At 42.1% G+C, this 24704-nt stretch overlaps 1 protein-coding gene across 3 annotated transcripts in view; it reads left to right on the forward strand.

Annotated features, from left to right (window-relative positions):
- RANBP9 (RAN binding protein 9) overlaps positions 1 to 24704 on the forward strand; it is a 635256-nt gene that overhangs the window by 240869 nt on the left and 369683 nt on the right. For 2 of the 3 annotated variants that reach the window (XM_085607104.1, XM_085607103.1), the window contains one exon: positions 21755 to 21866. In XM_085607104.1, coding sequence (XP_085463230.1) covers positions 21755 to 21866 — 112 coding nt within the window. Of the gene's footprint in view, positions 1 to 20133; positions 20170 to 21754; positions 21867 to 24704 lie in introns of all 3 variants that reach the window. The other variant, XM_085607102.1, reaches the window with a different exon arrangement.

Consider the following 24704-nt stretch of genomic DNA (forward strand, 5'->3'; position numbering starts at 1 on the left):
TAACAGGGGTTTATCCCCATTCGCACTCTTAGCACCTCACGTCGTAAATAATGACTTGGTAACCTATCTATATAAGATTTAATGTTTATCCTTTTCCCAAGCCAAAGTCATATGTGATACTGAAATTTTTCATGAGAGATACTTCCGGTCGTGTATACATGACGTGTCAAAACCCAATGACCTTAGTTCTTTCTTATCAATTCGGGGGTGACCTAACTGCGGATCCAGCATTAAACCTAATATTCCATACGCTTCCTTTATTACAGATTTTGCCTCTTTTGCCCAGGACAGCTCACTCGTGGCAATTTCTGCTTTACACCACTGGGAAACTTTATGAGACTCCTCTGCCCCTAAGCGCTGCCAGAAGCGTATTAGTGCCATACAGGCTGTTATGGCCCAAGAGGTAATTCCTAGCTCAAGCCTTGCTGCTTGTACCATTGATGATTTTGGCAGCGAGAACAAGCTTTTTAGGATATTTCCCTCTTCTTTATCCCAGCTGGATTTTCCGCTTAAATATAGTACTTCTATCCCGTACAGGAATTGTGGCGGAACCATTACTATATAGGCCTTTATAACTGGCCTATCCGACGTCTCACCATATACGCTATTAAATCTTTTTAGGCCCTTCACAGAGGCCGCTGCCCGCATTTTTAGCGCTTCCAGATGAGTATTCCATTTTAGATTACTCGTAAACCATATTCCTAGATATCTATACTCCGTAACTCTCTCGAGGCGTTCTATACCAAGATTCCATAGAAACTTTGTTTTTTTCTTCCCGAAGCATAAAATCTTTGTCTTCTCCATATTCACTACTAGTTTTTTATTCACACAGTAGTCTTTAAACCTATTTAATTTTCTCTGGAGACCTATCTCCGTCTGGTCCATAATCACCAGGTCGTCTGCATATAGTAAACAGGGTACATGATTCACTCCCAGTTTCGGGCTAGCCCCTCTGACCTCTCTTAATTTTTGAGGTAGATCTGCTATGAACAGGGAAAAAAGTAAGGGGGCAAGTACACACCCCTGCCTCAATCCATTTCCAATTTGTATCCTCCCTGACAGACTTCCATCCTTATCCAAAATTATCTGGGCCCAGTTTTCGATGTGTAGGGCTTGGATCAGTGCTAAAAGGTCATCCTTTATTTTATATCCTATCAGGGTTGTCCACAACTGCTCTCTGTCCACAAGATCAAAAGCCGCGCGGAAGTCCACAAAGCAGCAGAATAAATTACCCCTCTGTTCTATCGACTTCCGCGCTATGGCCCAGAGAGCAAAACAGTGGTCCACCGTCGAATGTCCTTCTCTAAATCCTCCCTGTTCTGGGGGTACTATCTGATTATCATATGCCCAATCCTTTAGCATACCTAGGATTACTTTGGAGAATACTTTTTCGCCTATATCCAGGAGGTTTATCAAGCGGTAGTTTTTTGGATCTTTTACATCGCCTTTTTTATGTATTGGCCTAATTATCGCCCCTTTCCAGCTATCTGGGAAAATTCCTGTAATCAATATCCTCGGAAACATCTTTGAAAAGAACTCGGCCCACCACTCAGAGTTCGTTTTTAGTCGTCTCATTGTAGGTTTCTTGTTGGTTGCCTACTGCCTCTAAGACATCTCTGACTCTAGCGACTCGACTGCCCTTCCGAGGTTGGGCTCTTGCAAGCAAGAGTAGATTTGAAATGCGTTTACTCCGAAAAGTTAATCACTAAATTGTTAGACTGTTTACAGAAAACAGGTTAAAGAGAAGATAAATGGACAAAAGGACACCCGCTCCTATGCTTCCTGAAGGCCTCCTCTTTCTTGCCGCCTAGCCACATACCTTTTAAAAATTTACCAAGATCTTCACCCATGTATTTTGCAAAGATAACAAGGCCAAGTCACTCAATGAGAATTCAGTTTTATGACCTTCAGGTTTCAGGGAGATTTCTCCAGGTAATGTTTTTACCCACCGCAGGATGACATAATTTGAGCAGAGTGTATTGAATTGTCACATGTAGGTAGTGCTTCATAACTGTTCTCACACGGTTAGAGAGCAAGAGATTATAGGACCAGTTGCAATCTCCCAGAGTCATCAGCCACACACATAAAGCAACTGGAATATCTATAATGAGTAAATCGATCCTTTCATTGAACCTCTTGGGTATCCAAAGATATTGGATTAGATGCCTCACTCACTTAATCATGACATGCTTCTTCATCGGCGCCTATCCACACCCTGGTAGGATGGTACCACCAGGGCAGACTCAACCAAAGATGGAATGGGAGTTATTATATAAATCAAAACTAGATAAGCAGGGATCCAGGTGGAAGTATATTACAAAAAATATCTACAGGTATACTCCTCAATTTCTTTTATTCACTGGGTACCTGTGATATGGTTAAAAAGGTATTTGGAGGTTTTTGTTGAAAGCAATTGTTCAACTAAACCTACTCTGTTTTTGCCAACATGTTTCGGCCCCTGCATAGAGCACGTTTGGGTCTGGGGCCTTCGTCATCCCCTTTTCCTCACCTTGCTCTAAAAGCAAGATAAGCATGGACCACCATAACTCACAAGACTGCCTTTTGATAAGGACCATGTAGATAATGTGAAGTATCAATCCCTATAGGGAACTATGTTCACGATCCACCCTCAACCTCGCCAAACCTTTTTTAGTCTTATAGGAAATTCCCATGAACAGAAGACCGAGACAGGTGAGAACCCTAGGCCTCACTAGTGTGCATGCATAATTAAGCAGGGACACGCATAACGGGCTCTAAGCGGGAGCCGAAACACGTTTGCAAAAACACAGTAGGGTTAGTTGAACAATTGCTTTCAACAAAAACCTCCAAATACATATTTAGGTCTCGCGACCTGCGTTGCACTGCGCAGCAGTGCGCGCGCAAGCAAGAGTCCTTTTGTCCGGGGTTCAGAAATGGACCCTGGAATCGCACACGCTCGTGCGTGTGTTTTGTGTTTTGGGGTCTGTAATTGGGCTTTGAGTGCATGTTTTGTTTCAACAGAGCACGCAATAGTCCAAAGGCGGGTGCATTGCTGCGCCCACAGCCTATTGGTGTCTGTTACGCGCACCAAAGCCCATATGTTTTCAATCATCGTGCCCAGACACGGGCGCGATAATTGAAAACATATTCCTCGCAGTGGCGCACGCGCGCGCACCACTCGCTGGTGTGTTTTTCTTTTTTTCTTTTCTTCAGTGCCGCTTGTATTTTCTTGCGCGCAGCTTATGTGTTTTAGTTTTTGCAAAATATTGACATGCACCGTCTTCAGCCGTAGCGTTATATTGCAGAGCGCCTTCTCGCTCTTCTGAGCGTCCACACCGAGAAGCTGTTCTGAAAACTGCCATATTACCGCTCTCGGAGCAGTGGGAACGAGAGCAGAGCACTGACAAGGAGCGAGCCTAACTCTGTTTTAATGTGTGTCCCATGGTTGCTTGGATACCGTCCGTGACCTGGAAACTGCAAGGCCTACTTCCGGACACGTTTTGTTGATGTTGCATCAGAATTGGTGAACAAGGAACCGGGATGGAATCTGCTGGACAGCAAAGTGAGTGTCGAGCGTGTTTGAAAATGGGGATGGGGGCTTTGGAGTGCTTGAATGGTGTAAATTCAGTGTCACTGGCTGCGAATACCGGGGTCTTTGACACCTCTTGTACACATAGTATGTAGTGCCACCTGGAATTTACAGGACATCGGGGCACTCTCCTGGCCCCCCCGGACCCCCCACCACCTCTTAGAGTCAGACGGAGATAGAAGTATGTGTAGTTGGTGAGTTTATAATACCTAAACTAAGGTGCACCAGCACTTTTGAAGGAGCTCTTGGCCCGCTATTTTTTGTAGCTCCCAAGATGGAAACCTGAGAACACGGGAGGCTCTCACTCGGTTGCTTAAAAGTTGATCAGGATGCTTTAGATTGTTATGTTTCAAGTTTTTGTTTCATTTATATACTGGCTGTGATTTTCTCACATTCGTGGGAGATGTGGGACTTTTATTTCCCTTAAAGGAACAATGAGATTTTTCCAAGTGTGACGCAGTTTCAGAGTTATCACAAAGTGCAGCAGGATCTCTGTCTGAAATCGTCTCACTGTCCTTTAAATTTGACCCCTTTCCCGCCAATCCCTTTTGGTGAAATGTTCTTTTCTCTCTTGCTGTCCGTTATCTGAAAGAAACTGACGCACAAGGGCTTCAGAGATGCAGGGAGGCTGACTATTTGATGTTAAATAGTTTTCCCCCGAAATTCTTAGGACCAGAGCAATTCCTTGTATTTTTACATGAGAACCATATATTAACAGCGATGCTAGCCCGCATGCTCAGTTGCTATCTTTACTGAGAGATTTACCCAGCATCTCCTTGAATGGGTTCACACCCTAGGCATCTTTCCTTCGGCCTAGACAGGCTTTAGGCAGGGAATAGAATCACTGGACAATGTAGCATACGATGGAGAGAGAGATGATGCTTATTGGCCAAGATGGCAAGGCCTTCCTGGTTTACTGGCATTCCCAGTGGATTGTGGGAGAATCTTTTTGGGCTAGATACTTGAGCGGGCACTATAGTCAAAAGCCTAGCAAGGCAGCAGGGGAGTGAGTCGAGATTGTGTAATTGCACTGATCCTCTTTGTGATTTATGTAGGTGACCTATCAGTCTAAGCTGACCTAGAACCTATGGTTTTGGCTCTTCAAGGAAGTCTGTACCGACTCTAAACACATAATCTCAAGTGAATTACCTTTCTGTAAATCACATGAAGACCAGGCTGCTTTTGGCGTTTGGGGAGCCAAAAACTAGTAGTAGTCAGCCAGTGCAATTTTTTAAATTTTACATTTTATATAGTGTCACTCTACCTATGAAATGGGGTTAATGCACCTTACAATGAACAAACAACAATATTCTTTACATTTAATCTTAAGGGAATAAAATAAGGGAAGGGAGAATTAATTAAATGATAGTCAAGTACATCATTTAAGTGCAACATCTTCTTCCAAAAAGGTAGGAATGGATAATGAGACGTGTGTGTGGTGTAGGATGTGTGGTTGTGTGTGTGTGTGGTTGTGTGTGGTTGTGTGTGTGTGTGTGGTTGTGGGGGTGGTTGGGTGTGGTTGTGGGGGTGGTTGGTTGTGTGTGTGTGGTGTGTGTGGTTGTGGTTTGTGTGTGTGTGTGGTTGTGTGTGTGGTTGTGTGTTTACACATCACATAATTAGACTGTATTCAATAGAACATAAATACACTCCACATACCACTCAGTACTACATAATTGCACGTCACATAATTACTCTCTACTTAATGCAAGATAAATACACTCCACACAATACCACTCTGTGCCACATAATAACACGGAGAAAAATACTTTCTCTACCTATGTATTTCAAAATGTACACCGTATCCTCTATTTAGGTACTGACACTCCAACTTGACTGACAAACAGAACATTAAACTCATAGAGCAGAAAATATTCATTACTGAATTTTATTTTTCATTTTTATCAAGTTCGAAAAGATGAGTTCAATGCAAAAGCTAATTAACAATTTATAAATAATACATCAAACATGACAACAGAAGTTTTTAAAAAAATATATATGTATATACACACACATGTGAAAAAGGCCCTCTCACTCACACACATCATACAGCAACATAAATACATATATCACACATATGCATACAAAAGACTAAATAAACCTAAAGGCCCTACAAACAAACAAATCAGTGTTCGAAAGTAAATGTATAAATACTCAATACTGTGCTTAGTTGTACATATTCAAATTATTATTTCAGATTAGGTTACAAAATTCGAAGAATTAGAAGTTAGGAGGGCCTCATAGAATGCGCCGACGCGCGTTTCGGTGATCGCACCCTAATGTGGGTACCACCTTCTTTAGGGCGAACAAAAACCAAAAATGGGTTTAGCGATGTACTGGGACCTGTATGAAAAATATAACGTGCTGATCAGGCTGTGACTTGCCAAGTTCTGTAGTAAGAAAGCACAAGAGAAAAGAGTCCTGGCCACAGGCAGATGGCCAGCGCTCTAAATGAGTCCAATCCGCTGTATAAACAGTATATAGCGTGCTAATCAGGCTGGGTAAATTCAGTTGTATGGGAACACAGGAAAAGTCCTGGCCTCAGACGGACGGCCGGCGCTCTAAATAAGTTGAATCCGCTATTTGGAATATTGCCGAAACAAAGTCTGGGCTTAACAAAATTCCAGGGGCAGAGATTGTTCTGGTCTCGGGAAAAACTGAACTGGCTGAGCAGATCTCTATGTGTCAATAATAATGTAATGATGAAAGGTGCGGGCTAGAGGTCCGAGATAGCGCAAGCCGTAGCAGCGCTTACATGACTGATATAAGCGAACAATCTATATTGCCGCCGGCCAGGGGAGACTCCGAGTAAAAATGTCCTTCAGGTAGTTTAACGGCAAATGGTCCGACATAATAACACAACACCTAATTACACTGTACTCAATGCAACATAAATACACAACTTTCACTCAAGTTTGTGCTATATTAAAAAAAAAAAACAATCGCAATGCAATAGGTCTCGCATTACTGAATCTTTGAGCTGCTATTGGTGTTGCATTATTATTAGCAATGCCAACAGCTCAAACTTTAATAATGCAAGACCTATTGCATTGAAAATGCTTGTTAATCATATCCCAGGTACCCTGTGAATAAAAGAAATTGAGGGGTAGGCCTGTAGATATTTTTAGTAATATACTTTTCACCTGGATCCCTGCTTATCAAGTTTTGATTTATCTAAGAACTCCCATTCCATCTTTGGTTGAGTCCGCCCTGGTGGTACCATCCTACCAGGGTGTAGTTAGGTGCTGATGATGAAGCATGTCACAATTAAGTGAGTGAGGCGTCCAATCCAATGTCTTTGGATACCCAAGAGGTTCAATGAAAGGATCGATTTATTCATTATAGATATACCAGTTGCTTTCTGTGTCTGGCTAGTGCTTCGTACCTCTCATAGGATTGTGAAGCTTTTGGACTTGCATCGAGTTTTTGTGTGCCAATTTTGAGTGCATATTTGGAAAAGGTGTTGGTTGTATAGGATGTGTTGGGTGAAGTTCATGAGACTGGGGACATGCTCAAAATATGGTGCAGCAGCCTTGGTACGTATGAGTTGTCTAAGAAAACATACCTACACTTTTTTTTCCAGAGATAGTTATTTTAAAATATTAATACACCTAGCAAGAGCCTTGTTTTTAAAGCTCTCGAAATTCAAAATGGTTACAAATTATTCTTATTCTGGCAGTGATAGAGTTTTAGTTTATCTGTTTGAAGTGAGAAGAGCTTTGTCCCAGGTTGAATTTTTTTGAAAGAAGAAATGATCCAAGTGTTACTAGGCTAGAATGAGCTATATATTTTCGATGTTATATTAAGAGCAGGGTGCCCCACAGACATTGTCTAAGTACCGGGATACGATGACAATATGATCTAATTTGGACATTGAAAGGCTAGCTAGTGTGATTATAATCACGGTATCAGTTGAGATTTGACTAGACAGGACCCATTCTGCCTTCAACAGCTGAGAGACATAGTATTACCAAACTCTAGGGATCTAGGTAATCGGAGATCTGAATGTAGAGCAGAGCCATTATCACATGTGTTAAAACAAAGAGTGCACTTTGGAAGCAGTGGAGTGAAAGCAGAAAAAAGGTAGTTAAACATTGTAGTTCAAAGAGGAGATTTTTGAAGCGCACCGTAAATCAGGTAGATGATGAAGTTCTGATTCTGTATTGTATAACACTAGCATGTTCAATGTTATACCTTGTCTGATGGCTGTTGTGCTCTACATTGACATTCATAGCCTTCATGGTATCATTGGACTCCTTTTTACAAATGTAACTTTTTTCTTGATATTCGACTGAATTGCGTCATAAAAAGTAATTTGACATAGCTAAAGGTCCTAGTGGAAGGTCAATGGTTTCAGTGGATATGTGTGTCATCACATACCATGATGAACAAAGATGCCCAACAAACCCAACCAGTCTGTCCTGTTTCTGCTTGCTTTTCATTAATGGCAACACTGTTTGATCTGTATCTCAGCTATTGGGAAAGGCCCACCATGTCTCTGATTATTACACCAGTTGGAGTGTGTCCCAGTATATTTTATGAGGAATTCAGAGCATTCCCTTCTTGCATTCAGAGCTTTATAAAAGACATTGGAAACATGCCATTGAAATTTCGCGTATTTTCAGTAGAAGTTGAGTTGGAATTCAATTTTTATTTTTTATTTAGTTTTGTAAAGCAGTGCATGCCACTTTTACGCTGCTCAGAGCACTTTGTAGAAGCGGTAGAATGATGATCGGATCTTACATTGCAGAGTCTGGATACAGCTGCAATTCTTGCAAGCGACAGGTGTCCGTGTGCCGATTTGGAATTTTGATTGTGCCTTTCTTGCTGGGAATATAATGGACAGTCATTGGCTTTGAAGCCTTAGCAGTTTGGATTCATTTTTTGACATCTGATGACGAGTAAGATGGTGAACGAAGACACGTTTTGGATAATTTTTATGTTTTCACATTATTTCAGAACTTTACCAAGTTCTCCTTAAGCCTCAACGCAAAAAGGAATTTACTTTCCTAATGTTAGTCCTAGAATATTGGGAAGAATTGAAAGCTTGCCCACAGTAGTTCAGAAGCCTTATTCTGAGTCCACCCCAGAAATGTTTTTGGATAAAATCAAAACATCTGCCACATATTTTGAAACTCGATGCAAATGTAGTAAATAAAACGTCCCATCACAATCCTGAAGGCAATAAACTAGAAATTCCTTTGTGGAAGGATATGCAACTAAATAGCTTGCAAGTAAGCCAGCTAATTGCCCACAGGTTAATGGAGGCCCCTTTCTAGTGCTCTGATAGTTGATACAGCTGGAAGACTTGATATATATGTCTGGGTATCGAATGTCAAGGGTTTTATGGACTATGCAGAGTCTTGAATAAAGATCTTTTTTTCCCACTGTGAGCCAGAAGAGCGACGTGAGGACAGGCGTCGGTCACATAATTTGCGCTAGTCTATAACACGTCCAACCTATTTATCAATCTGGGGCATTTATAAAAGCGTGCTGACCCAGGAAATACCAGAGCAGGCCCCTACAAAGATAACACTGTAACAAACTAAAGTGAGCAGTAAATTAGCCTTTCTTTTATAATTTTCTGAATTGAAGAATATTTGATTTGGCACAAAGACTAGATGACTACTATATATAGGCAGAGCAAGATTGAGATGGGAGCATCCTCCCTTCTGTTGATGGCTGGAGCAAGGGATCCGTAAAAAGCACTTGCACGCCGATCACACATTTTTTATTGTCTGCATGCAATTTTCTCTTTAGAAACTGAGGTGCAGAGCAATAGACTTTTCTTTATAACAAGTTTATGGTCCTTTAAAGCTGCATAATTATAAACCAGTGCAGACGTTCAGGTGATGGGGGACTTGATCATGTTTTTGTGTCTTGGTTATGACTAGGGCAGCTGCATAGCAAATGAACGAAAAATGATCATGAGGTAATTCCTCGTACAGGAAACTGCCAGAATCCAACTTGGATCTGGTAAGGGTGCTTGTTGCAGCAATGTGGCCTTTCTTAGTGCGAGCAAGATACGTTTTACAGCAGGATTCCAACCAAGTAAAAGCATGATACTGATGGATCTAAAAAAAGTTTAAATTTTTTTAAAAATTATAAATACTTTGTTTTATGCAGCTTTGGCAGTAAAATGTCCTCTTTCAATTCCACTGCATTGTTTCTAATTAGACAATTAAGGTTATCATAGTTAACACCTTAATACATTATCGATTGAGTTGCTACCAGTCTTAGCTCTTCAACCTTATCACTCACCTACACATTCAAAATGTTCTAGCCAAGCCCCTCATATTCTCTTGTGTTTATTGGGTCAACTCCGTGGTAAATGCCTATTTTTTTCCATGACTGCACATCTGCCCATGCCTCGACACCATACTGCCAATGAGTGTTTCTGTGTATAGAACCAGTATTTTGGAATGTCATCCTTTGCAATCCGACATCCCATTCCAAGAAACCTGCATGTCTGGTGCTTTCCCATTCCTCCATTATGCCCAGAATGGCACTCTATGGAGTCAGCCCTATTAACCCTGACAGCAACATTGACAGCATATTTCCAATTTCCCTCAGTATCTGGATATTTCGGAGTATGACCAAATCTGATGTAAAAAGATGCTGATTATGTCTCCTCATTTAGGACAGATGTGGGAAGGATGTTCTGCCCATCTTTTGTAGACGACGGTGTATAAGATACTATCAGTGTAGCACATTGGGGCAGCCAAAGGTGTGCAGAGATTGCCATCTCGCGCGAGTCCATTCTAGCTTCTGTCCACACTTAATCCTGAAGCACCCCAACCTCCTCCAAACACCCCCACCCCATTCGCTGTTTCAGTAGTCTAAGGGTGTCTGGTGTGTTCATGATTGTTTGGTACAATGCGAATTGGCACGTTTGCCGAGGAACTCTAGTGTTACCTTTGCTTCAAGAGTGTTGAACTCAGGAGTGGTGGGGATTCCCTCAACCTAGGCTGTTAACAGGCAAGAAGGGCATGTCTGATTTGTAAATACTATAGAATTGGATTTTACGGAGGTTGAATTTTTTTTCGATATGATGTCATATGGCTTAATTTGATTGTCCTCCCAGATGTATTTTAAGTTTGATGCCCTTGAGATACCGTGGTCGGAACTGAATGTTTTGCATCATAGAGGGTCCCCTCCCCCGTTAGCTTGCAGTTTCAGTCAGTCAAACGCAAACCCTCTGCAATGTGTCCAAAACTACTCTGGGAACGGTACTTGTACTATTTAGAAGAGTCAACTCTTTGCGTAGGTGTAGTTCCAGTTTATTGCTGGATCTTCTTGATCATTAAGCAGCTACTCATTAAGTACCAGGAGTTTTGCCTCCCAGTAGCATAGCTGCATATCAGCCGTTGCCAGGTCTCCATCGTAAGTTGATTTGGTGTATTTGTTCCAGACGATTTGTGGGGAATTCACACTCCGACCAGATGCCTATGCCTCTGCTTTAATTACTGTAAAGTAATGATCTGTAATGTCAAAGAGGAAGTTCTGCAATTTATAAAGCAAATTTGGAAGAACCATCATTTTCTGATGGCCAGTTTGACTTAATCGTAGTAAGGGGTAGTGCATTTGAATATTTGAAGTCTAGCCATAAAGGTCAATAGGGGTACTAGTGCTTAAAACACTCTTTGGGATTTTGAGTTATTCCTAAATATTTAAAGGACATCATTAGTATTTCATTTTACGGTCTAGGTAGAAGGGAACATTGCCGCCTTTAATTGGTATAAGCCTTGATTCGGCCCAGGTTACTCCTAGGCCTGAGGCTTGGCAGTAAAGATCAAGTATGCTCATGTGTTTTTCTTGTGTCCAGTGAGGGAATCACAGGAACATAACATGTCATCTGCATAGTGAGACACTGTCTTTGAAGTCACCACCTAATTGAAAGCCCTGGACCAGGCTGCACCCCTCCTATTAGCCATCTTGCTATGGGTTCCGTTGTGATGGCGAAAAGGAGAGGCGACAGTGGACAACCTTGCACGTACCTCTCCCAACATGGAATGGGTTGGACAATGTTATTGATCCATACTTGGTCCCATGGGGATGAATAAAGCACGCGGGTAAGTGTCATAAAGATTGAACCAAAATTAATTTTGTGAAGGATCTGCAGAGGAAGTCCCATTGCAAGAAGTAAAATTCAATCTTGAAATAAATTAACATTAGGGTGCATTGATGCCAGATGTTTTGGTGTCGTGCCAGTGCTTTTTGGCCATCTTATTCTATGTCTTGTGCTTCGTTCCTGCGTAAAACTGTTCTGATCTGGGTGGCACTCCAGTGGCAGGCCATTCGGGCCAGGGCTTTTTGCAGTCCCCTCCCCACACTCCTTCTGCCCCCCATTCCTCCCTTTGGCCTTGCTCAGTTCCTTCTCTAGGGATGATCAAGCACCTCTCTCTCTACAAGGAAGTCAAGGGTACTACTGACAGATGGCTGGCAACAGGGTGCGCTAACTCGCGCTTCTGGACTTGTGGTTCAGTATATATTTGAATGTAGTATTCAGCAAATTATCTGGCTAGCCCGAGAGTGGCTGTTATGATATGCCTCTGATCTTTAATCTGTGCATCAAATTTAATGTCATTGTCTTTCCTGGTAAGGCAGAACAGTAGCCTGTTTCATCAGCTATGCATTTTGCACTACATCAATGGCTGTATTATGTAGTTGGTACCCATTTCCAATTTTCTCAGAGTCTGTGCCTTTGTAGTTGTGACCCATTCCCTTTCAAGCTGCATAATCCTGCTCTCTAGTTCTACCCTCTCTGCTTCCTAGGCTTTTTCTTAGACTTTAAGAAAGGATTTTCCACTCCCCTATACGATGATTTTGTATGCCTCTAGGAGAGGAGAGTATGATTGTACTGATCCATTGTTTGTGTTGAAGTACTTTGATGTCTCCTACTGAAGGAAGGCTGAAGTCTCCATGTGTAAGCCAACTGACATTTAAGTGCTAGATTCCTCTCCTTCCTGCTGTTGGGGGCCCAAGGACCAAGACTGTTGGCGAATAGTCAGAAATCCTACCTACCAGGATCTCTGCTTTCTGTGTCTTTTGTACATTGCTGCGATGACAAAGAGGTGGTTTATATGTGAGAGTGATGGGGCATGGCTCTTATGTTGTTTGCATCTTGATAAACAATGGCCATGCAGCATTGAGTTCAAAATCTAGTTTTTATTGTCACCGTCAGACATGAACTAAGGCCCAGTTCCTTAGTGCATCAGGTTAAGATTGAGAGGTCCTTGTTCCCCCATACTGACTGCTGTAGTCTTCTTTCTTCTGAGTGTTCTTCAGTCAATTCTTTTCAAGTGTGCATATCTAATATGTTTGCTTGCTATTGTCTCACATTTTAACCAGTTTGCCCCAAATTAGAATAGTAACGGATTGTCCTCTGCATCCATGTGAAAACAGAGTCAATGTTCATGGATCAGAACAGTCGGAGGACGAACCTTAGCACTAAAATGCATGGGAGATGATAAGAAATTCTGGAAACTCCACAATTGATAACATGCGATTCTTTTGAGTGTCCATGCCGGGCTTCATAGGAGACTGCGTCAGATAGCATCAATAAATAAAACCAGTGCAGTTACTCACTTGTTATTCTTTTTCTGCCTAATGGCTACAATTACTGCTACCACTTGAATTCTGGATCCTTTAGAAGGTGATATGCCTAGAAATGGCCAAGATAACTTTCTCTCAAAAAGTTACAAAGGACTTTGGTAACAATTATTTCCGCTACTTTACATTGTGCAGGAAGTAGGCCTATAATTGACTGGATCACAACTGTCCAATGTTATTATTTTTCTGTTTTTAATGTTTTGAGAACCTAGAGGATTTATACTATCTTTGTATGTTAAAATGTCTGGGCTGAAGATTTGCTGCTGGTGAGGTCCATGTAGGGCTTCCACTGTTGACTTCGCACAAAACTACCCGCTGGCTTCAGATACCATTTCCCTAGGTAGGGATGCAGGCCAAAGTGACCTACAAGAAATTCAGCCTTAAAACCAAACAGAACCACCCTCAAGAAAACCTGAAAGCATTGAAACAGCTGCCACAGGAAGAAAGCATCAGCAGAAAAATAGCCGTTACCCATTGGCAGACAACTATGTGCAGTGATGGATGTAGCTGGTAAGGGGCCAGGAAAATAAATAAGGTGAGTAATTTCATGTCCTGGATGTTGAGGTCCGTTGTCCTGCTAGGGCGGTAGTGATGCCCACCACCCTACTATGCACTTAAAGAAAAAAGTGCAAGGAGCATCAGTGCTGTGAGTTCACAGGTGGAAGATGAGCAAGAAAAAAATTCCCTGCGCTGAATTCATCTAGAGACTGCTAACTGAGGAGACCAGTCATAATTTCTGTGCCATACTTGTTCTACTTTGATAGTTTTAACTTGATTAGTTCTAACTAGTTGACTGGCACTGCCTATTTAGAATTACCTTTGTCTTTAAGATATGCAACATTATCAGTAGTGTACAAGAGTCAGATGAAATATTAATTGCCTGTTCACGCTGGTGTCTGGTATGGAGAGGGTATGTCAACTAAGTTTCGAGCCTTTCCTAATTCTCCAGTTAACGTTCCTGTTGGGTAGAATGATGCTGTGAATTCCTAATATCATTTCTAAGGATTTCCTGAATCCGTTGTATCCATATAATTACTTGGTTGTGTGTTTGGCACAACATATCATAGCAGCTCTAATGTGCTTGACCAGCGGGCAGGATTAAGAAGGAGCAAGGGAATCAATTAGTCTAAGACTGTAACAAAGAACACATTTTTCAGTTGTTGTTTTAGAATATAAAGTGATAGTTGTCTCTTGTGTGTTATTTTAATTCATTTATGATGGTTGGAAACTACTCGCATTACGAATCCTGTGCTTCTGATGGAGAAGTATCTAAAAGAAGACTAGTCAGTCAGGTTCATGCAATTGGAGTTGATCAGTCCGAGTTTTATGTGAATTGCTGAGGTCAGAAATATACTTGGGACCTCCCTTGTGGCTTTGTGGATTAATACCGGGCTCTTGCATTTGCATCTTCTATAATTGAGAACAAGTTCAGAAACTTAAGATCTGGTCAAAAGTGATCTCAGAGGCTGCATTGGTGATGAGGTTTAACTCGGCATTTTGAAACATTTGATGTTTCATCGTTGGACTTGATGATGTCACTGAACAAGTTACAATAAACTAGTTTTCTGTATTATACAATACCAATCCTGTCTTGCTTTTTTATACTGTTTTTATTTGATATTATATGTATCCTATCTTTTATGGATTACTTTCTGTATACCGAATAAAGATTTATCTGATCTGAAACTGTTTTCTATAATAAGTGTTTAGGTAGCGGTTCCAAGGCCGCAATTTGACCGGATGAGTTTAATGTTAGGATGACATTGCCTTAGAAAATGATTCACTTGAGTGTCAACATTGAGGTGGTGGTCCAATGGAAATTTGTAAACCTGTTCTATTACATTTACTATGCCTGCATAACAACTGCAGTATCGTCCAGGATAAGGGGTTGGAGAAGGAGTATCTGAAGTTTAGAAAAGGCGTAGGGAATCCTGTGTGAAAAATTGGGTCTTCACATGTTTAAGCCAACCATGGTTTTATCCATTCAGCACTGGATGGCCTTGATACATGCAGAGATATTCGGTAACCAGTTGAAATAATTGACAGGGGGACCACTGATTATGCAGTGTTCCATAGCTGGTTCATGTATGTGTTGAACAGGGCTGTTGAGGGGATTGCTCCTTGGGGGGGGGGGGTTGCTTCGGAATTCGTGCACAGCAGGTTAAAATTGTTCACTGATTGTTGTTGGTTTCTTTGTGAAGTCACTTCAGGGAGGAACCTCCTATCTAACCATGATGTATTAGGTGGGGGGGCCATCTTTGCCTCCACACCTTTCATCCCCTGCTGTCATTGTTAATCCACCAAAAGGGAATAGCAGGCATTCTTTAACAGTCTCTAAATGCCATGTGATGGATTATCTAAATATATTAGTAAAGCTAACCGAGAACAACAGCTCCCTTGTCGTTGTTTGGAAGTAATGGAAGAGGATACTAGGGTCTAACGTGTTGGATGCTGCCCTCTGGTTACACAGGCGGTTGTAGGCTCTGCTTTTCACCTGTAGTCAAGTAGGTCCGAAGCTTTGTCACCTGTGTGAGAAAAGTGTACTTGCTAAGAACTGCAGGTTGGAGTAGCTTAGAGTAAGACTGTTACGGGCTACTGTTTCTGTATTTTACAACAAAGGCTGTGGTCCAAACAGACACGCTTAATTGTGCCTGTTTTGTACTGGAATACAGTGTAGTGATTGGTGACCAGATGAACTGCAGTAATAGTTGCTGCCTAGAGCTCGAAACGGCATGTTTGTGTTTCCTGTTGAGTGGCGTAGAAGGCCACTATAACACTGTATTTTACTACTTTTCATTGATTATTTGTATAGAATGTGGAGACTGCTCTATTTTTAATGTTGTATTCTTTATTGTAGGTGTGGTACTGTGTTAGGGCTTGTTGGAGCCTGTTCCTACTTCTGGCGGCCATCTTTTTGCCAACACATTACCACATGCTATAGAGGGAAGTGTTCTAGTGATTAACTCTCTCTCGTGCAGTATGTGCTTGCCCTTGGGATTTAAAAATACTGATACGTGGACGTGCTGCTGGTGTGCCAAAGGCAAACCCGTCTACGCATGGACGGGACAAGGGGCCAGATATGCTGCTGGTTTGGGTACAGCCCTACATCGTTTGAGGTATACTAGGCAGGCCCTCTTGAACCTCTAGCAGAAGGTGAGGTGCGAGGGAGGGGAGATGATAGACCCTGGGATGGTAGGACAGTGATGCTGCTGCTCATGCAACTGGACCACGTGGAGCTCCGAGGTTGGGGGGACGTTGGCTCTAGAGACTGTCCACACTGGAAACATCATGGAGGTTTCAACAATGGAGGAGGCCCTACGCTGTAGATTAGTTAACTCCTGCTCTCTCATAAATCACAGGTTAGAGATGAGCGCGATGTTTGGGACAGCCCAGTTAGACTGTTTGTTAGTCACGGAGACTTGGGCCAAGGATGACTCTGGCCCAGATTTTGCGGTTGCTACACCACCGGGTTATGTGTTTGTGAGACTTGACAAGAGCATACGAAGGGGTCATTATCTTTAGGAAGCAGTTGAGCTGTGCGCTAGAGCCGGTTTACACCGCAGTCAAAGGTTGCGAGGTAGGGCAATTTAAAATAAAAAATAAACTTTCTGTGGTTTTAATGGGCTGCTGGCCTAAAATGCCCGCCTGGTCTCAAAAAGCAGTTCATTTTGAACTGGCATCAAGTGATTAAACTCTTTATCTCTGGTGGTAATCTAAAAATTCTGGGGGATTTTAACCTTCATTTAGAAGAAGAGAGTGACCACAACACCAGGGCCTTCATGGATCTCATACAGAAGTTCAGCTTTAGCCAACGGGTCAATGTTTTGACTCATATGGCCGCGCATACAGTTAGCTGAGATCTTCTCCAGTCAAGAGAACCTGATGGAAGGCTATTGTCTGCTGTTAAGCTGGTCTGATCACAGTTTGGTGATGTTTAGTATGTACAAGGCATATGTGGTAGAAAGCATGCCATGCACAGCTAATAGGGTCAGAACCTGGAGAAAAATCACGGCTGACCATTTTTCTGATGCCCTTGTAAAATGCAAAGAGAAGGACCTTGGAGGTCCATGCTCACCCGCAGAGAATTTTAATAAATGGGTTAGGTTGGCCTTTGAGGAGGTTGCCCCTCTGGTTAGGACTAGCCGTAAGGGGAGAAAAAACCCATCTGCCCAGTGGTTTTCAGAGAAGCTCATGGGTCTGCAAAGGCAGTATAGGAGGCAGGAACAGAGCTGTATGTTGGCTCATGAGTTGGAAGATAAAATCAAACACAAGGAGGTTATTCGTAAATATAAAAGAGCTATTATTGAGACAAAATCAGTGTATTTTTCACAGAGGATTAGATCAGCTATTAACATCCCCCAAGAACTCTTTAACTCTTCGGTTTTTATGTGTCCTATACAGATGACACCCAGATCATTACCATCTACGATGACTGAGAAAAGGTGGTTGACCGGTTTAGGGCGTGCATGATGGAGATCAGCAAGTGGAAGAGAGAGAAGTGGCTGAAAATGAACGGGGAGAAAACAGAGATTGCTGTCTTTAGAATGGATAGCTCGATTTTTGACCAACTGTTCCATAACAACTTGACTTTCGATGCCCAGCTTAATAAAACAGTGAGCTCCTGCTCCTGTATCATTAAGATCTTGAAGAAAATGCTGCCTGTTCTCCCGAAAGAGCTTAAGGTGTCAGTAGTCATTGCGTTTATTACATCTCGCCTGGACTTCTGCAATGCCCTTTATCTAAATGCCAACTAGTACTCTCTAAATAAGCTCCAAATCATCCAAAACGCGGCTGCATGTTTGGTCCTAGGATTGCTAAAACATTTTTCAGTCATGGTGGGATTGAGATCCCTACATTGGCTGCCAGTGCAGAAGCGGGTGTCCTTTAAAATCCTCTGCTTGGCTCACAAGTCTTTCCATTCATAGAGGTCAACTTACTTTAGGACGGCCTTGTTGGAATGCTCCAAGGAGGCCTTTGAGATCAGCAGGACGAAGCAAGGTGATAGTTCCCAGGTGTAGGAAAGCCAGGCCGGGGGGAACGGGGTTTCACGATGGCAGCTGCCAGGTTGCACAACTTCCTTGTGGAACACATCAGGAGTTTAAACTCGTACCTAAGCTTTCTTAGGCAGGTGAAAACATGGTTATTCTCGAAGTAGTCCTCCCTTTTAGTTGTGGGTTGGGAGCGTTTTTCTCTGCGTTGGGTCCTCGCTTTTACACAGTCTCCTCCGGTTCAGCGCTTTGATGCCTTTTGGTTTAATACGCTCTATGAATGCTACAGTTGCAATTACAGCTAAATGAGTGATTGGAGCAGGTACTCCATTACACCAAATACTTGTTCAGGATTACAGTGTATAGAGGAACCACTGTTCACTTTAATGAACTTCTGGACTACAGCTCATAACTGTGGTGCACTCAGTCCTTTTAAATAGGAAGCTGGATGAGGTTCCATCAGAACCCTTGGTAAAAAGGTGAAGTTGGCTAGTCAGATGAAAGGGGCCAGAGGGGTGGGGCAAAAAGCAGGTGCCAACAAGGAAGAGTATAAATGGGGTGGGAGCCTCAAATTGTGCAAACATCTATGGTGCGGTCCGACTTTGACTTGCACAACTTGCCAGTTATTGTATTGTATTTATTGTCCGCTCAGGTTCTACCAAGTGCTTGAAATGGAAATCTAAAAGTGTAGTTGCTCACTGTCCCATAGTACCTGTTTGATAACAAACAAAGCACTGGTACTCTCATATCAAAAGTATTGCATCCCTGTTGAGAAGTGCAGGTACTCTCCCTTTGAGTACATGCCAGCAACTGCTCAACTGAAGTACTGGTTCTACCAGACTTCTCAGATCGCTTTGTGCGTTAGTAGTCCAGGGAAAACTGCACAGCCTGAAGAAACCTTTGTCCTGCAATGCACATCTAGCACAGATAGCCACTGATTGGATGGTCTGTCCAGCATAGGTTTATCCAGGTGGGGACATAGTCTTTACAACAAAGACACACCCTCTCTTACAATAACACTGCATTTGTTTGTTTCATGTGTGCCCAATTTAGCTCCAGTGAAGTGCTAAGCTGCATAAAGGAAGTGGGGGGAAATCCAGTATGCCCGCCTAGAGCAAGCAGTGAGCGGATCATAAGGGGCACATCAGCAATGCTGCCAGTGCCTAAAGTATATTGCAGAAACATGTCTTTTCTCTATAGTGAACCACGACATCATAATAACACATACCTTTTCTACAGTGATTCAGTCTTAAAAAGTGGCTAGGAAGCTGTGACCAGTCCCCTACTGCTGTGTGGTACAGAGTGAAGCTATGAGTAAGTCAGCATTCATACAGTGAACAATTTGTTGTGCTTTTTTATATGTACACAAAACTGGAAAACTATTCTTTTGTTGAACCAGCTGAGGTTTCATGTAATGCAGACTACCTGCATTAGTGAGGCTGCCGGGGTAAATAAACGGTGATTGTGCACGGGCACGCAGCGTGGGGGATGAATGATGGCGCAGCTACTGATGTTGAGTTAGAGCTTTACAAAGCTATTCATAATTTATTTTCTGCTCAGGATCGAATTTTCTTTAGTACATTTCTCTCCGCGTTTTAGGAAATAACGCAGAAATCTGTGCATTTGCAAAAAAAACATGCTTTGGCTGGGAATCTTATTCATGTGGACAAAGACTGCCTGTATAACCTAATGATGCTCCATTTTGTATTTTGAGCTCTTGCAGAGGCTCTTTGCGAAGGACGTGACCTCTGAAAACGCTGAGAAGATTCTGTCAAAATCTGGAAATATTTAACATCTGTTTTTAATTTATATGAATATAACTAGTTTAACAGGGAGAAATAGATACGTGCTTCAAAGAGGAACCCATACCCTTAACAAATACATTTATTGAAGCGTCCCCCAACCTATTTGTGCTGAATGTTTTTATTCTTTGTCAAGAGTTTTATACATGCTTTGTGTTTTTTTTAGGTTCAGAAATTAGGAGCGGAGAAATCATGGGAAAGGGTAAAGCTAATAAAACATTCTGAACTGATCACTGGAGGGTGGGACAGTAGTCGGTCGATGGATATGTTGGAAGGAGAACTGGGTGATTTTGATGAAAACTGTTGTTGGCTAGTAGAGTGGACTTTTGAGGACTTAAAATGGTAACTTGTCCATGCAGTATTTCCAGCACAGCACTGAGGTTTCCTACTTGTTTTTCTTTATCGCGGATTCAGAATGGTGTGCCAGTGTTTTATGTTTTGTGATCAGTTCTACAGTAGCTAAACCAATCTGATGTACAGTGCATGATAAATCCAAGAGCAGGGTGTGCAAAACCAAGAAGGACTTTGTTACGCATTGTTGCATTTTTGGGGGGAGAAGGGACGGAGCTGGTGACAAATAAAAAGAGAGAAGGGGAGGGGGTGTTCCACAAATATCTGTCACGAAACTCTCGATTAGTTAGAGCACTCCTGAATTATCTAGTCTATGTAAAATTCATATGGTATTGTGCATTTGTATGTATTGAATTGTAATCTTTTTAGCAATTGAACCATGATGTTGATTGTGTGTAGGTGCTCAGAGACACTTGTAAATTTTCATTGAGATGAGGAGTAACATGGAGAGAGGGGGCCATTTTGGACATTGGCTCCGATTGGAGGTTTGCAGGACACGTTCCTGTTCTGAGGGATCACTGTTCCCACCTTCTGGTAAAGGCTTACTTCTGGAGGGCTAACGCAATTAATTCTCAGAACCGGATTGAAAATGGCTGTTACCGGAGAAGGGCATGGCTGTGCAACCTTCACAGCAGTTGTTGTCCGATTAGTGCGTGCTTACATATCAGGAAAGGGTGAGAATTTGTAATGTTTCAAATGTTTACTAGCCCTCTCGGTGTTCCTCAAGTTTTACAGTGTTAATGTGCGCTCATTGTTCCCGCGTGCCCCATGTTGGGGAGTCGGACTAAAATATAAAAATACGAATTTTAAAATGTGTGGGACCAGGTGCACACTGCCCTCAACAGGGACTTCTTTACTGCCATTAATGGGAAGAGAGATTTACTGAGTTTACGGATGCAGTGCCAGGGGACGCCTAGGGAATCATTTCGGATCTGAGAAGCTATTTCTGCATATTTTGATCTCTCGTTAAGCAGTTGGCAGTTATTGGGGAGAGCCGTGCACGCCTAGGTTCGTTTTCCGTTATTCATTCTACAGTTTAGCGCGCTCTTCCCCATCTCTGAACATTGAGTGCCGTCTGCCGTGCAGTGTGGAGCTGAATTCAGCAGTGCAGAGGGGCCCCTCCGTTTGAGTCCAGTATAATACCCAGACGGCATTAATCTATGCCTTTGTCATATCTGCTTAGAGGCAAAGCTGAATGTGCAGCAGTGACGTGAGAAGGCTTTTTATGAATCCGTCAACCAGCCATACCTATTAGAGACGTACCTCAGTGTAGTTTAAAAAAAATGTCCTTTTAACCTTTCTTTCACTATGCAAATGAAAATAGCAACAAATCAAGTTCTATATATAAACGGGTTGATCATAATACACTTTCGCGATCCCGTGTGCTTGAGATTTTGATTTTTCACACTTCTTTTATTTTATTTTTTGTTTTTCAGGTCATGGAAAGACACCAAAGGATGCCGCATCCGTGCGGGCTACACATCCAATCCCCGCTGCATGTGGGATCTACTACTTTGAGGTCAAAATTGTCAGCAAAGGAAGAGATGGGTAAGTGTGGCAATGGTGCAGTGATTTGCACCTAGCGCTGTAGCATTAATACCTGTGAATCCATTCCACTCTCCAAGCGTTCATCTTTTTCATTTATTTTATTCCATAAGATGGTGACCTTTTGAAACCAAAAGCACTGACTTAACAAAAACGTGCATGCTTTGTTCTGTGTCTCATTGTGCGATGTACAATTCTGCAAGTCCAGCAATACAGGACTGCGGGTTTTGGGGAACGGATGCTTTGTGTGTCGCAGGCTCAGCTGCAACACTGCAGAATTCTGGGGTGTAAACTGCTCCGAGACGTATCAAGTAAGCGCTATACAAATGCAATTACAATCCAATCAATGCTTCATTTCTATTCAGAATGGAGCTTTCTTCCCAGGTGGTATATTTTGTACTATACATGGGTCCGCGGACAGACTATGACAGTCTGCTGTCCAGCTATCTTGCATTTCTTTGAATTGTATGGTAAGTGTGGCTGAGCCTGGATGTAGTAAAGTTCTTTGGGAATCGTGTGGAAGCACGATAAAGCGTTGGACATGAGCTGGTGCAGTGTGGCTCACCTGCAGTCTATTTCATGAACACAAACAGCATTTTGAGTATTGATAGTTAAACTCCAAAGATTAAAAAAATATGTAAATAGGACTTTTCCTTAGGTGACCAGGATGATGTAGGCCATCATTTGCATCTATACGTGACTGTTCATTATATGCATACCATAAACATGTTGTCTTTTGGTGCTTGAAAGACAAGTAAACTATAATTCAACAATACTCCTTTTCGTTACCTTTTGAGGAATGAAGGCTTAGTTTGCTGTGCTGGCATCTGAACCTGTGACCTGGCAGTTAGGCAGGTGCTCACCTCAGTGAGTTGTTTTGCAGTGAAATGGCAAGTAGTTTTACAGAGGACACACCAAGCTCCTTATGTTAAATATACAGCGCCCTGCAGGTAAACCCTTCCATTCAAAAGAGTAATCTGAAACAATTGTTTCAAATATCACAAACTTTGGGTAGTGGTAGGTCCTGTAGAAACCAGTGCACTCTTTCCAGAAGTTACATCGCAGGACAGTCTTTCTAGCGCTTTTTCAGACAAGACCATGTTTACGTAGTAACTTACTTTATAACCATTCCCCTGACCAGCACGCATGCAGCGTTTCTATCCTGCTACAACTTTCCTTTGCCACCGTTGTCCGGCGCAAGATGCCGATTTTTATCATATGTTTTGGGCCTGCCCGGATATCCAGGCCTACTGGTCGGCTATCCACACAATACTCCGAGATCTTACTGGACTTACCCACCTAACCACGTGGGAGTGTTGCGTGCCAGGCATAATCGGACAGAGGAAACGTCACTAACTACCCATACGTTTTGTCTCCTAAGCCCACTTATTGGCTAAACGCTGCATAGCTATGCTGCACTGGCGCTCCCCTTCGGGTCCCCCGATTGCAGCATGGGTGGGGGCGGTACTCAAATGGGTTGCAGCCGAGGAGGATGCAGTGCGAGAGGAGGAAGCGAAAGGCATACGTAAAACCCCAATCTCCCAGGAATGGGCGCTCCTGCTACACCATTTCAAACAGTCTCGGTCCCACGGTTTTCTTTTTGGCAAACACCTGCTATAGCGCATGCAGCATCTACGTGAAATTGACGCAACTGAAAAAGCCTATAATGATAATAGCTGATTTGGATGCATACGTACAATGTTAATGCATACAAAATACATGTGTTTAATAACTGTAATAATAAATGCCAATAAAAAGAATTTACAAAAAAAAAAAAAAAACATTCCCCTGACTATTAAAAGCACGTTAAGTGTAGATTTTGAAATCCTACAGGGCACCAGCTGGTCGGTAGTTATTCCCTTTTGTCTTGGCTGCCCTGATGGTTTGTTTCAGACTCTTCGCTCTTTCCTCTTAGGAATTTAGAGGTTTGAGGGTGTGGTCTTGAAGTAAAAAGGATAAAAAATAGGTTGCCACAATGTATGACTTATTGACAACGAAAGAACGTCTCTTTTTTCAAGAGATTTTGAAGTTTGCATTGTCAATGTTTCTTTTTATTTTAATTTAAATTTTTTTGTTTTTTTGTTTTTTAGACAATAGGCTATGAATTACATTTAGATACCATCCTACATCCTTAAAGTACTAATGATACATATGAAGATAAGTAAAATAACAAAGGAGAAAGAAGAGTTGAAAATCGAGTACCACGGTCACGTATATATGAGATCAGTCGTCTCATCATAACTTATAAATATGCAAAGGAACAATAATACTTGGGTGAATACTACGCCATAAGTAAATGTAAACCTGTCAGCTTATGGGGAACCAAACTCAGGGTTGTCATAAATCTAAAAAAAAAAGAATCCCATATATAATCAAATTATTGCAAGTAAATTTAATGTTTAAATCTCCCTCGAAGCATACCAGAGTGCGGGGAGAAATAAGCAACTTAGTATTGAAACAATGTGTCTTTTAGTCCCATGAGACGTCACCTTACACCACTGTCTTTATGGGGCGGCGGAGAGGATACTTTTATAATTACTGCAAATTCGACATGCCTGCCTGAATAATGTGTGTTGTACATCCTGCAATTTACAACTTAAAATCCTGGAAGGAGAACACCAAAAAGCAGCAATGAGTTGACATAGTGATGTAGCATTAGAATGCCATGTCCATGGCGGACGTGTGCAGTCTTAAAAAAAAATAGAAGTAACATGTCATGCAAGCCTGTGCTCGATGCCCCATACATGTACTATGTTATTGATTTACCTATCCCTTCAAAAAAAAAAAAAGTCTTGAAATGTTTCTCTTTGGTTATACTCTGGCGTTCAGTTTGTGTTGTAT

This window comes from Triturus cristatus, chromosome 5_2 (assembly GCF_964204655.1).
Source record: "Triturus cristatus chromosome 5_2, aTriCri1.1, whole genome shotgun sequence".
NCBI classification, from domain to species: domain Eukaryota; kingdom Metazoa; phylum Chordata; class Amphibia; order Caudata; family Salamandridae; genus Triturus; species Triturus cristatus.